The sequence below is a fragment of the Loxodonta africana genome, chromosome 10, assembly GCF_030014295.1.
Source record: "Loxodonta africana isolate mLoxAfr1 chromosome 10, mLoxAfr1.hap2, whole genome shotgun sequence".
Lineage (NCBI taxonomy): Eukaryota > Metazoa > Chordata > Mammalia > Proboscidea > Elephantidae > Loxodonta > Loxodonta africana.
The window spans coordinates 12,986,279-13,001,660 of NC_087351.1; the positions used below are offsets into that span (position 1 = coordinate 12,986,279).

General features: G+C 41.3%; 1 protein-coding gene across 2 annotated transcripts in view; it reads right to left on the reverse strand.

Annotated features, from left to right (window-relative positions):
* Window positions 1–15,382, reverse strand: part of HAUS2 (HAUS augmin like complex subunit 2) — a 28,645-nt gene extending 13,263 nt beyond the window's left edge. Inside the window, exon 1 of one of the 2 annotated variants that reach the window (XM_010598381.3) lies at window positions 15,249–15,382. In XM_010598381.3, coding sequence (XP_010596683.2) covers window positions 15,249–15,341 — 93 coding nt within the window. In that variant the 5' untranslated portion in view covers window positions 15,342–15,382. The remainder of the gene's footprint in view (window positions 1–15,248) is intronic. The other variant, XM_023558732.2, reaches the window with a different exon arrangement.

Genomic DNA, 15,382 nt, shown 5'->3' on the forward strand with positions numbered 1-15,382 from the left:
TGTGTACTTCCTGTTGTTAAAACCTTCACTCTCACAAATCACTTGCCCAAATGCTGAAAAAACAAACAAGACTTTATGACTTTGTCCTACTATCTAAAGCAGTTGTAGGATACACAATAGAGTTGCATTAAATGCCTCATCAAAGGATTTTAATGCTAAGGGAGCTGGAGAACCACCTCTACCCTTCCAAATGACCCAGCTAGTCTCTCTGGTGACTCATTAAATGACCTCTATTGGATACAAGTCACTCGTATCATGCTCTTACTCTCTTAGACTAATGTTTGAATCTGGCCATAATTATTCTTCTAAAAAGAATTACGTTAAATGTTTAATGTTTTTTATCCTTCCAGTCCATTATTCTCTGCTATGCTACCCTCCCATACTTTTCTTAAGCTGCAGCTCATCTCAGAATATTTATCTTATTCATGCCGTGGCTTCATCCAAAATTTTCACTACCCTCTTCTTCCTTTCTAGAACGTCAGTACAAGAGAGAACTTCAGAGATTATACAGCAAACTGTAGCCCACAAACCAGATGCAGCCCTCTGCCTGTTTTATACCGCCCGTGAGCTAAGAATGGTTTTTATATTTCTTAATTATTTTTTTAAAAAATCAAAAGAAGAATGATATTTTGTGACATATGAAAATTATATGAAATCTAAATTTCAGAAGCCAAAAATAAATTTTACTGGAACACAGCTTCTCTCATTCACTTACATATTATCTCTGGCTGCTTTTGTGCTATAACAGCAGAACTAAGTAGTTGTAACCCTACAGCCTGCAACACCTCAAACATTAACCCATGATAATCAACTGCACAACCATTTTTTGAGGTAGAAAATGGAAGACACAAGGATGAATGAAACAAGTTTCCTACCCTCAAGAAGCTCATGATGAAGCAGCCCCCACAGAGCACTAAGGTAACATCGGGTAAAACCAGGGGGCAACGCCCAGCCCTGAAGGGGGCTTGCTGGGTGGGGCTTTCCCAACTGAAAACATGATCACAGATACACAGAAGGGAGGTGAGTCATAACCAGAGAGAGGGGACTGCGCCTCCTGGTGGACAGACTCATTAGTACATGATATAGTGCCTGAGTGGCCGTGTCTGCTGGTGGACAGACTGACAACAGTGTATTCTCTGTTGTGTTTGGGAGAGATTGAAGTTGAAAAACAAGATTTGGAACTCTGGAATCCTAATTAAACTAGGGACGGAGAAGGCACTATCACAGAGAGGGAGAGGTAACATTAAGCAAAGGTCAAAGACTTTGCCTACGTAACAGCTTCTTGCATAAAGAAATGTGGGCAAATATATCAAATATGGAGGAAAACTTAAAAAGTTAACACCCTCAAAAATTCCAATGCCCCAACAAAAAAATCACAAGACACAAAGAGAACAGAGGAGCAATAGTGGATCCAAATGAACATAACTAAGTGAAAGTGCATCTAGGGAAAAAAGGAAAAAAAAGGGGGGGTGAATATAGTACAACACTGAACATATTAAAGAACTAAGGGAAAACATAGACAAAGAGCTAAAAAGAAATAAGGAAAACAACGCAAGAACAAAATGAGGATCTAAAAAAAGGTATCGCACTGAAAGGGACAATAAGTGAAATGAGAAACACAACGGAAGGACTTACCAACAGATTTAACCAAACGGAAGAAAGAGTCAGCAAATTAGAGAATAAGATAGTTAAAATGACAGACGCTGAAGAGCAACAAGAATGGAGGTCAAGAAGGCTGAGCACAGTTTAATAAAATTACGGGACAACAACAGACCTAGTATATGCATCATAGAAATTCCAGAAAGAGATGAGAGAGAGAACGGGACAGAAAGAATATCAGAAGAAATACTGACAGAAAATTTCCCCGCTTTAACAAAGCACATGAATCTACAAATCAAAGAAGCTCAAAGAACTCCAAGCAGGGTAAACCCAAACAGATCTACACCAAGACATATCATAGTTAGGCTCTCAAAAATTAAAAATAAAGAATCCTAAAAGCAGTGAAAGAGAAGCAAACAGTCACATACAAAGAATCCCCAATAAGACTAAATGCCAATTTTTCCTCACTGGAGGCCAGAAGATAATGGAATGATACACTTTAACTGCTGAAGGAAGAAAAAACAAAACAAACTCCTAACTAAGAATATTAAACCCAGCAAAACTACCCTTCAAGAATGAAGGTGACATTAAAACATTCCCAGACAAACAGAAGCTCAGAGTACATATCCACTAGATCGGCCCTACAAAAAATACTAATGGGAGTTCTATAGACGGAAGGGAAGGGACACAAGAAAGTAATTCAAAGCTATGCATGAAAAGAAAGACCCCTAAAATAAGGGAAAATATGTGGACAAGTATAAGGGCTAGAAATAAGGTATTCATGCTTGATAATTCTAAATCTTTTATCCTTCATGTCTTTTAATAACAAATATATAAAAGGCAAGGATAAAATTACGTTACAGGGCACATCAAATATAAAGACATACTTAGTGATAACAAAAAAGCAGGCGAGAGAAATGGTACAAATAAAGAATTTCTTGTATGTTACTGAAGTTAACTTGGTACCAACTAACCCTAGAATGTTATAAATGTAAGCTGTTAAATGTCATATTCATGGTAACCACTAAAGAAAATATATTCAAAAGCATACACAAAAAGAAAGGAGAAGGGAACTAAAATGACTCAGTACAATAAACCAACAAAACACAAAAGCAAGCAGTACTAAAGGACAAAAGATAAAGAACACGAGAGGTGGAACCAAGATGGCGGAATAGACAGACGCTTCTGGTGAGCCCTCTTTACAACAAAGACCCAGAAAAACAAGTGGAACGAGTATATCTGTGACAAGCTGGGAGCCCTGAGCATCAAAGGCAAGCTTAGACAATGAACTGAGGGGCAGGGGGAGGAAGAGACTGTTCAGAAGTGGAGAGGAGTTAGGGACCTGAATTGCGGGGAGCCCTCAGGCACCATTCCCAGAGTGGCTGCGGTGGGTTGGTATTAGCGTTTGGCAGCAGTTTCTTCAGGGAGAAGTAGCCAGCCACACAGCCCACTCACATCTCCGGAACCTGAGCAGAAGGGCACTCTCGGCAAAAGCTAAGTACTTGCACATATTTTACCGCGTCCGCGCCCTCCCGACCCCCAAGCCGGCTTCAGAGGCCGAATCCCTAGGCCTGAGATAGACCCTGGTGAGCACCTACAGCCACCCTCCCGGACTTGGGGGAGGAAAAAATTTGCAATTGGGGGGAAAAGATACCAGGAGAGCTCAGGGCAGAAGCAGCTCCTGTCCAGGCATAATCCATTCGTGGACCTTGAGCACCTTTCCCTTCTGCATGGACCTGTGTCGGCCTATTTCGGGAGAACAGGCCCTTGTTGGCAAGCTCCAACCATTTCAGCTGTGCGGTGCAGAGGTGGGTGTTTGACGTTTGACATTGCTTTCCCTATTAAACAGAGTCCTCACCTACCCACATCAGGGACCTAGGACTGGTAGCTCCACTCAGGTCACCCAGCCACCCACGAAAGGGGTCCAAAGATAACTGGTACCTCCCATTCCTTACAACCAAAAACTTTGGGTGCCCATGGTCCCTCTGCAGAAGCCACCACCAGCACGCTCTAGGAAACAGAGACACGTTTTCCTCAGAGACACTTGGGGATCGGTTCTCAGTCCCCTGCCTTGTTCAGAGCATGATCCCCGGCTGCAATCAGATACCAGTATATACGCCAATCACCCCTGCCCCTCTAAAACTGTAGGACAGAGCCTGTACCACACACTTGATATCAGCTACCTGGAAACCTGAGCTGAATTCATACAAGAAAACTAAATGGACTCCTAGACTGATATACCTGATAAAGGCTCTAGCCAGCTGGGGACTGGACATCAGAGCTCCAAAGGAGAAAATAATCAAGCTAGCTCACTCAAGCAACCCATAGGGGTATATACCAAAACAAAACAAAGCAAGAAGCTACGACACAGTAAGCAAGCATAAACTAATACAATAACTTATAGATGGCTCAGAGACGACAGTCAATATCAAGTCACATAAAGAAACAGACCATGATCACCTCAACAGGCTCTCAAAACAAAGAACTAGGGATCTTCTAGATTAAAGTGCATTCCTGGAATTACCAGGAAAAGTTTAATATACAGAACCCTTCAAGACATTGGGAAGGAAATGGGGCAATACACAGTACAAGCCAAGGAACACAAAGATAAAGCAACTGAAAAAATTAGAAAGATTATTCAGGAACGTAATGAGAAGTTTAATAAGCTGGAAAAATCCATAGACAGACAGCAATCAGAAATTCAGAAGATTAACAATAAAAATAGAGAATTAGACAACTCAATAGAAAGTCTGAGGAGCAGAATTGAGCAAGTAGAAGCCAGAATTTCTGAACTCGAAGATAAATCACTTGGCACTAATATATTTGAAGAAAATCAGATAAAAGAATTTTAAAAAATGAAGAAACCTCAAAGAATCATGTGGGAGTCTATTAAGAGAAATAACCTAAGAGTGATTGGAGTACCAGAACAGGGACGGATATCGGAAAATACAGAGAGAATTGTTGGAGATTTGTTGGCAGAAAACTTCCCAGATATTCTGAAAAATTAGAAGATATCTATCCAAGATGCTCATCGAACTCCACATAAGGTAGATAGATGTTAAAAGAAAGTCACCAAGACATATTATAATCAAACTTGCCAAAACTAAAGGTAAAGAGAGAATTATAAGGGCAGTGAGGTATAAACAAAAAGTCACCTACAAAGGACAGCCAATAAGAATAAGCTCGGACTACTTGGCAGAAACCATGCAGGGAAGAAGGCAATGGGATGACATATTTAAAAAACTGAAGGAAAAAAATTGCCAGCCAAGAATCATATATCCATCAAAACTGTCTATTAAATATGAAGGTGAAATTAAGACATTTCCAGATAAACACAAGTTTAGGGAATTTGTAAAAACCAAATCAAAACTACAAGAAATACTAAAGGGAGTTCTTTGGTTAGAAAATCAATAATGTCAGGTATCAACCCAAGGCTAGAACACTGGGCGGAGCAACCAGAAGTCAACCCAGGCAGGGAAATCCAAAAAAACAAAGCAAGATTATAAAAAAAAAAAAAACCCAAAGCAGGGTAATAGTGATGTTATTATATAAAAGAAAACAACATTAAAATACTAAACAGGGACTAAGAAATGTAATCATACACCTCCCATATGGAGAGGAAGATACGGCGATACAAAGAAATAAAAGTTAGTTTTAAATTTAGAAAAATAGGGATAAATAATAAGGTACCCACAAAGGAGACAAACTATCCTACTCATCAAAATAAAATACAAGGGAAAAATACAGACTCAGCAGAAAAAAAACCAAAAACAACAAATATGAAAGGACAATATGTACAGAAAATCTACTCAGCACATAAAGAGGGAAAAAGAAACTGTCAACACACAAAAAAAGACATCAAAATGACAGCACTAAATTCATACCTATCCATAATTACCCTGAATGTAAATGGACTAAATGCACCAATAAAGAGACAGAGAGTGACAGAATGGATTAAAAAACAAGATCCGTCTATATGCTGCCTACAAGAGACACGCCTTAGACTTAGAGACACAAACTAAAACTCAAAGGATGGAAAAAATTATATCAAGCAAACAACAATCAAAAAAGAGCAAGAGTGGCTATATTAATCTCTGACAAAAGAGACTTTAAAGGTAAATTCATCAGAAAGGATAAGGAAGGACACTATATAATGATTAAATGGACAATACACCAAAAAGATATAACCATATTAAATATTTATGCACCCAATAACAGGGCTGCCAGGTACATAAAACAAGCTCTATCAGCACTGAAAAGTGAGACAGACATCTGCACAATAACAGTAGGAGACTTTAACACACCACTTTCGGTAAAGGAAAGGACATCCAGAAAGAAGCTCAATGCAGACACAGAAGATCTAAATGCCTCCATCAACCAACTTGACCTCGCAGACAAATACAGAACACTCCATTCAACAGCAACCGAGTATACTGTCTTTTCTAGTGGACATGGAACATTCTCTAGAATAGACCACATATTATATCATAAAGCAAGCCTTAGCAGAATCCAAAACACTGAAATATTACAAAGCATCTTCTCTGACCTTAAGGCCATAAAAGTGGAAACCAATAACAGAAAAAGCAGGGAAAAGAAATCAAACACTTCAAAACTGAACAATATCCTGCTCAAAAAAGACTGGATTATAGAAGACATTAAGGATGGAATAAAGAAATTCACAGAATCCAATGAGAATGAAAACACTTCCTGTCAGAACCTTTGGGACACAGCAAAAGTGGTGCTCAGAGGCCAATTTATACAAATAAATGCACCCATCCAAAAAGAAGAAAGGGCCAAAATCAAAGAATTAACCCTACAACTTGAACAAATAGAAAGAGAGCAACAAAAGAAACCCACAGGCACCAGAAGAAAACAAATAATAAAAATGGAAGCAGAACAAAATGAAATAGAAAACAGAAAAACAATCGAAAGAATTAACAAGACCAAAACCTGGTATTTTGAAAAAAATCAACAAAATTGATAAACCACTGGCCAAACTGACAAAATAAAAACAAGAGAGGAAGCAAATAACCCAAATAAGAAATGAGATGGGCGATATTACAACAGACCCAACTGAAATTAAAAGAATCCTATCAGATTACTACGAAAAGCTATACTCAAACAAATTTGAAAACCTAGAAAAAATGGATGAATTCCTAGAAACACACTACCTACCTAAACTAACACAAACAAAAGCAGAACAACTAAAGAAACCCATAACAAAAGAAGAGATTGAAAAGGTAATCAAAAAACTCCCAACAAAAAAAAAGCCCTGGTCCGGATGGCTTCACTGCAGACTTCTACCAAACTTTCAAAAAGTTTACACCACTACTACTAAAGGTATTTTAGAGCATAGAAAACGACAGAATACTACCAAACTCATTCTATGAAGCCACCATATCCCTGATACCAAAACAAGGTAAAGACACCACAAGAAAATCATAGACCTATATCCCTCATGAATATAGATGCAAAAATCCTCAACAAAATTCTAGCCAATAGAATTCAACAACATATCAAAAAAATAATTCACCACGACCAAGTGGGATTCATACCAGGTATGCAGGGATGCTTCAATATTAGAAAAACAATTAATGCAATCCACCACATAAATAAAACAAAAGACAAGAATCACATGGTTTTATCAATTGATGCAGAAAAGGCATTTGACAAAGTTCAACACTCATTCACGGTAAAAACTCTCAGCAAAATAGAAATAGGAGGAAAATTTCTCAACATAATAAAAGGGCATTTATACAAAGCCAATAGCCAACATCATCCTAAATGGAGAGAGCCTGAAAACATTCCCATTGATATGAGGAACCAGACAAGGATGCCCTTTATCACCACTCTTATTCAATATTCTGCTGGAAGTCCTAACCAGAGAAATTAGGCTAGATAAAGAAATAAAGGGCATCCAGATTGGCACGGAAGAAGTAAAAGTATCTCTATTTGCAGATGACATGATCTTATACACAGAAATCCCTAAGGAATCCTCAAGAAAACTACTGAAACTAATAGAAGAGTTGAGCAGAGTATCGGGATTCAAGATAAACATACAAAAATCACTTGGATTCCTCTACACCAACAAAAAGAACATCGAAGAGGAAATCACCACATCAATGCCATTTACAGTAGCCCCCAAGAAGAGAAAATACTTAGGAATAAATCTTACCAGAGATGTAAAAAACTTATACAAAGAAAACTACAGTACACTTCTGCAAGAAACCAAAAGAGACTTACATAAGTGGAAGAACATACCTTGCTCATGGACAGGAAGACCCAACATTATAAAAATGTCTATTCTACCAAAAGCGATCTATACATTTAATGCAATTCCGATCCAAATCCCAAGGACATTCTTTAATGAGATGGAGAAACAAATCACCAATTTCACACGGAAGGGAAAGAGGCCCAGGATAAATAAGGCATTATTGAAAAAGAAGAACAAAGCGGGAGGCCTTACTTTACCTGATTTTAGAACCTATTACACCACCACAGTAGTCAAAACAGCCTGGTACTGGTACAAGAACAGATACATAGACCAATGGAACAGAATTGAGAATCCAGACATAAGTCCATCCACAATGAGCAGCTGATATTTGACAAAGGCCCCAAAACAGTTAAATGGGGAAAAGACAGTCTTTTTAACAAACGGTGCTGGCATAACTGGATTAAAAAAAAAAAACTGGATACCCACCCACAAAAAAATGAAACAAGACCCATACCTCACTCCATGCACAAAAACTAACTCAAAATGGATCAAAGACCTAAATATAAAATCTAAAACGATATAGAGATCATGGAAGAAAAAATAGGGACAACGTTAGGAGCCCTAATACATGGCATAAACAGTATACAAAACATTATAATGAATGTAGAAGAAAACTAGATAACTGGGAGCTCCTAAAAATCAAACACCTATGCTCATCCAAAGACTTCACCAAAAGAGGAAAAAGACTACCTACAGACTGGGAAAAAGTTTTTAGCTATGACATTTCTGATCAGTGCCTGATCTCTAAAATCTACATGATACTGCAAAAACTCAACTACAAAAGGACGAATAACCCAAATAAAAAATGGGCAAAAGATACGGATAGACACTTCACTAAGAAGACATTCAGACAGCTAACAGATATATGAGGAAATGTTCACGATCTTTGGCCATTAGAGAAATGCAGATCAAAACTACAATGAGATTTCATTCTCACTCCAACAAGGCTGGCATTAATCCAAAAAACACAAAATAATAAATGCTGGAGAGGCTGTGGAGAGACTGGAACACTTCTACACTGCTGGTGGGAATGTCAAATGGTACAACTACTTCGGAAATCGATTTGGCGCTTCCTTAAAAAGCTAGAAATAGAACTACCATACGATTCAGCAACCCCACTCGTTGGAATATATCCTAGAGAAACAAGAGCCTTTACACAAACAGATATATGCACATCCACGTTTATTGCAGCTCTGTTTACAATGGCAAAAAGATGGAAGCAACCAAGGTGTCCATCAACGGATGAATGGATAAATAAATTACGGTATATTCACACAATGGAATGCTACGCATCGATAAAGAACAGTGAGGAATCTGTGAAACATTTCATAACATGGAGGAAACTGGAAGGCATTATACGGAGTGAAATTAGTGAATTGCAAAAGGACAAATACTGTAGAAGACCACAATTATAAGAACCTGAGAAACAGTCTAAACTGAGAAGAAAACATTCTTTCGTGGTTATGAGAGGGGGGAGGGAGGGAAGGTGGGGGAGGGGCATTCTCTAATTAGATAGTAAATAAGAACTACTTTAGGTGAAGGGAAAGACAGCACACAATACAGGCAAGGTCTGCACAATTGGACTAAACCAAAAGCAAGGAAGTTTCCGGAATAAACTGAATGCTTCAAAGGCCAGCGTAACAGGGGCAGGGATCTGGGGACCATGGTTTCAGGGGACATCTAAGTCAACTAGCATAATAAAATCTATTAACAAAACATCCTGCATCAAACTTTGAAGAGTGGCGTCAGGGGTCTTAAATGCTATCAAGCAGCCATCTAAGATGCATCAATTGGTCTCAACCCACCTGGATCAAAGGAGAATGAAGAACACCAAGGACACAAGGCAATTACGAGCCCAAGAGACAGAAAGGGCCACATGAACCAGAGGCTACATCATCCTGAGACCAGAAGAGCTAGATGGTGCCTGGCTACAACGGATGACTGCCCTGACAGGGAACACAACAGACAACCCCTGAAGGAGCAGGAGAGCAGTGGGATGCAGATCCCAAATTCTCATAAGACCAGACTTAATGGTCTGACTGAGACTGGAAGGACCCCAGTGGTCATGGCCCCCAGACCTTCTGTTGGCCCAGGACAGGAACCATTCCCAAAACCAACTCTTCAGACATGGATTGGACTGGACAATGGGTTGCAGAGGGATGCTGGTGAGGAGTGAGCTTCTTGGATCAGGTGGACACTTGAGACTATGTTGGCATCTCCTGCGTGGAGGGGAGATGAGAGGGTGGAGGGGGTTAGAAGCTGGCGAAATGGACACGAAAAGAAAGAGTGGAGGGAGAGAGCAGCCTGTCACATTAGAGGAAGAGTAATTGGGAGTGTGTAGCAAGGTGTAGATGGGTTTTTGTTTGAGAGGCTGTCCATGATTTATACATAACAGAGCACATTGGGGACACCGTTACAAACATTTCTCAAACATAACCAAACACTTTGCGAGGTTGATTTTCTGGGTTCGAAGGCTTAGTATCATAGTTCCATGGGAGAACTCTGTCAACTGGCATAATATATAGTTCATGAAGCTTACGTTCTACACCATAGTTTGGTCAGTAGCGTCTGGGCTGTAAAAAATGGCGTGGGGGAGGCATCTGACCTCCTCTAACTTCACGAGTGGGAGAGAGAATCATCAGCCCAAGGCTGATTCCTATGAAGCAGAGGTCAGACATGCCTCCACTCTCTAACCTTTTTACCAATTCTGGCACCAGCCATCCTTTCCACAGCACTTTCTACTTCTCTGCTGGGTTCGATAATTCGTTGCAATAGCCGCACAAAACTCACTGACAACATTCACAATTATGGGGTTTATGAGAGAGATAATAGGTTATAATTCAAGATTAGGAATGACTCAGAATACGTAGTTCTTTGGTCAGGACAGCTTTTCAGCCATGCCCACAGGCAGGCCTCTCCCTGGCCTTTGGCCTTTTGGACCTCGAACCCTGGAAGTTTTTGCACCTCTTGGACTGGCCTAGCCTTTGTCCTGCTTGGGCAAGTGTTACAAAGCTCTTTAGCTCCACTGACAAGTGCCCAGAGGTACCTTACTTTACCAGTAAGCCTCGACCTCAAGGCACTCAGCTCTCTAGCTCTCTGGATCAGCAAGCCTAGCTCTGCCAACAAGTGCCCACAGGCACCCCACTGCACCAGCAAGCCTCTGAAGGTGCTCAGCTCTCTCACTCCGTGGGTTGGTGGGTCAGCGAGAGTAGCTCCACCAAGTGCCCAAAGGCACCCCACTGTACCAGGAAGCGTCCTCCCTGAAGGTGCTCAGCTTTTTCGCTCTACGGGCCAGGAAGCCCTCTGCAGCCGTTGTTTCTCTGTTATTGCTTCTTGCCATCTCCAGAGTTACAGTGCTCACTCTCTGCCTCCTGGGTCTAGGAGGTTCTCAGTGCAGGGATCCTAGGTCCAAAAGATGTGCTCCATTCCTAGCTTTTCTTTCTTGGTGACAGTGAGCTCCCTCTCCCCCTTTCTGCCTCTGGGATGGCTCATTTTAAGCCTAGTGGGATGGCAAGACTAACCAATCCCCCCATTAGGGATCCATTCACCATATTTGCATGGTCCCACCCACACAAGAGTGCCATGTACCTTATTTGCATTATTAGCAAGCTATCCAATCCCCTTGGTGGGCCATGAGCACCTTATTTGCATAGTCTCACCTAATTATTTGGTGGGAGTTACAAGACCATGGTGAAAAAGGCCATATAAAGCCATCCATCAAACCACAGGGGTCTTAAAAGCTTGTAAGTGGTTATCTAAGATACAACTATTGGTCCTACTCATCCAGAGCAAAAGAGGAAGACGGAAACCAAAGACTCAAAGAAACTAGACTACAGGACTAACAGTCTACACAAACCACAACCTCATCTACCCTGAGACCAGACGAACTAGATGGTGATTAGCTACCACTACTGATGGTTCTGATCAGTGCCACGATAGATGGATCCTGTTAGAATGGGAAAAGAATATGGAACAGAAGCTCGAATTTTTTAAAAACGCAGATTTACTAGACCTATCGAGACTAGAGGACCCTATGATAACATTGCCGAGATCCTCTTTAAACCTTGAGGTGAAACTAGTCCCAGAGGTCACCTTTTAACTAAATAACATACTGGCTCACAAAATAAAGAATATCACCCATGAACACTGTGCTCCTTTAAGAAATCACCTACATGAGACCAAATGGTCAACAATTACTTTAAAACAATGACGAGAAGGTAAGGAGGCAGTGTTTTAGTCATCTAGTGCTGTTATAACAAAAATACCGTAAGTGGATGGCTTTAACAAAGAGGAATTTATTTTCTCACAGTAAAGTAGGCTTAAAGTCCAGATTCAGGGTGTCAGCTCCAGGGGAAGGCTTTCTCTGTTGGCTCTGGAGGAAGGTCCTTGTCATCGGTCTTCCCCTGGACTAGGAGCTTCTCAGGCACAGGAACCCTAGGTCCAAAGGACGTGCTCTGCTCCCGGCACTGCTCTCTCAGTGGTATGAGGTCCCCCTGTGTCTCTGCTTGCTTCTCTCTTTCATATCTCAGAAGAGTTTGGCTTAAGACACAATTTAATATTGTATATCTCATCAATATAACTGCCACTAATCCATCTCATTAACATCATAGTGACACGATTTGTAACACACAGAAAAATCACATCAGATGATAAAATGCTGGACAATCACACAATACTCGGCATCACCGCTGAGCCAAATTGATACACATTTTTGGAGGGGGACATAATTCAATCCATGACAAGGCAGGGAAACTAGACTAATGGAAAAGACACAACCAGAATGGAAACAATGAGAATGTTCATGCATTGTGAAGAAAGTAACCAATGTCACTGAACAATCTGTGTAGAAATTGTTCAATGGGAACCTAAACTGCTGTGTAAACCTTCACTGAAAACACAGTATTTTTTTAAAAAATAAAACCATGAAAAAAGTATCTTGGATATAAGGCCACTGAAGCAGTTCTAGGGGCACAAAACACAGCAAATACCCCGTTATCCTACAGACAGTTAACGTTTCCTTTCTTTCACTAAATCCCTCTCCAATGGATTATAGATCAAAACAGAACAAGCCCAGATAAGCTGTTGTCTAGAGGAGTTATAGGAAATTACAGTTTTAGGCATCATTCTAAATTTTTAATCCATGTGGGATGATCTGCACTAAAAGGATGAACTGTTTAAAGGAATTATATGACAAATCATTTTGAAAGAATCAATAATAAATTCCTCTAATAAAAACAGGTTTTCATATGTAAAGTATGCCTAGGTAGGATCAACCTACAAATAAGTAAACAGTGCCCTCACTGGGACTAGCTGAGCAGTAAGGTTGACAGAGGGTGTTAAGGCGCTATGGAGTGGTACCTGTTGACAAAACAGGTAACTGTCCAACGTGTGTTAATTGAGGGACACTAGTAAGACCCCCTGTCCCAAAAGACAACTACCACTCCCCTAGATGGCTCACCCACCAATGATTAAAATTCTTTCACTGTGATTTACTCCTTTGGTTTAGGTGTTTCTATTTTCTACCAATACTCTCTGGAGGGATATCAAGTCTCAAACATGTTACAGTGTGAATTTACCAAATTATTTTACTCTGTGACAGGAGAAATGAACACTAAAAGTAACTTGCTAGGAAGAAATAAGAGAGAGAGAGAAATGAGGAAGGATTCAAATAGGGAGTGCTACAGTTTGATTTTTTCCTCTCTTCCAATGCATTCATTACTACGTCTTGTTCCTCAGAAAAGTCAGAGGCTAGGTAGTGGGTCTTCAAACAATATGGAGGAGTTCTTTAACAGAAGTTTAAATTATTTCAAGATAGTATCACAAAATTATTCATTACAATTTATCTTGGCAATGATACAATGTATCAAAAAAGGGAGCACCCTGCAATCTAATTCCACCTCATTAGTTGAGTGACCTTGGGTAAACTTCTTGGTCCCTGGGTCTTGAACTAGAAGTCTCTGAAGACACTTCTGTAGAGTTGTTACCAGTCGGAATAAACTCCACAGCAACTGGTTTGGGTTTGGTTTTTTAAATGACCCTTCTGGAGCCCCTGGGTTGTGCAAGTGGTTAATGTGCTCAGCTACCAATTGAAATTTTGGAGGCCTGAGTCCAACCCAGAAGTGCCTGGGAAGGAACTCCTGGTGATCTACTTCCACAAAATCAACCACTGAAAACCCCATGGAGCACGGTCCTATTCTTACCCACGAGTCAAAATCAGCTCTGGTTTTTGGTGGTCCAACAGCTACGCACTCGGCTGCTTAAAGGAAAGGTCTGCATTTTGAACCCACCAGTGGGCTCTGCGGGAGAAAAGATCTCGCTATCTGGTCAGGTAAACATTAAAAAAATCGTCCAGTCAATTCCGACTCGGGGTTTCCAAGGGGCGGCTGGTGGATTCGAATTGGACCTTTTGGTTAGCAGCTGTAGCTCTTAGCCACTGGGCCACCAGGGCTCCCCGGTAAAGATTACAATCTACAGAACCCTATGGGGGCAGTTCTACCGTCACGTAGGGTCGCTATGAGTCGGAATGGATGCACGGAACACAATAAGAAGCACAAAAAGTTGTATATTTTGCATAAATCTTACGTCACGTTCAAACTGCTCATCTCTGCAAATGACTTTACCTTCTAGCTTTTCTCAGTTTCCTTTTTAGTGAAAGTTTTCAACTTCCTCTTTATCTTAGAATTTCTTTCTCCTCTTTCCCTCAATCTCAATGCCTTGATCCCGTTTTCCCTATTCTGTCACTTTTGCCACTGTGTTCCGTTGTTCCTTCATTATCTTCAGTTTCTCCCTCTACTGGCTCCTTCCCCTCAGCCTATGAATATGCTCTTCTTGCCCATCCTAATCCCTTGGGTTAGTCTCTCTCTCGTCTCTTCTTCGCAAAATCCCTTCTTTTATACACTTTTCAAAGTCTTTCAGGTCTTTTTCGCTATTAGCATTATTTGCCTTTAAAGATGCTTCCTTCCCCTGGCGCACTCCTGTACCCAGCGCCTCCCGCCACAAATAAGCGTCGATACTGCCCACAAACGAGCGTCGAGAACGCTTGTTTGAACTGTCTACACTATTTCCCACCCCAGCCGCCCACTACTAGAGGCGGTATCACTGGATGAAAAAGGCGGGGAAACGCTGCCCTATTTTACCTTCCAAAACTGGCCTGGGATAACTCTCCCGAAACACATCTACTCCAGAGCCCGGTTTCGAAAAACCCACGGCGGAAGGCTCCCTGTGGTAGCCTGGCCGGCATCCATTCGCCTCTACTCCAGTCCCGCCCCCAGCCAGCCTCGCTCACACCCCTACCGCACTCAGCAACGCCGCATCACAGCAGCCTGTGTCGTCCCCGTGGGTACCCCCTTGACGACGCCATAGCCGTCCCACGCACCTGAGTGACCAGCCCCGAAGTTAGGAAACTGCCCAGCAGGAGCCCAGCAGCGTTTGACGCGGGCGCTGGATCCCAGGGGTTGGCGGCAGCCATGGCTCGCACGCACCGCCCGCCCTGGCGCGGAGGGAGAGCGG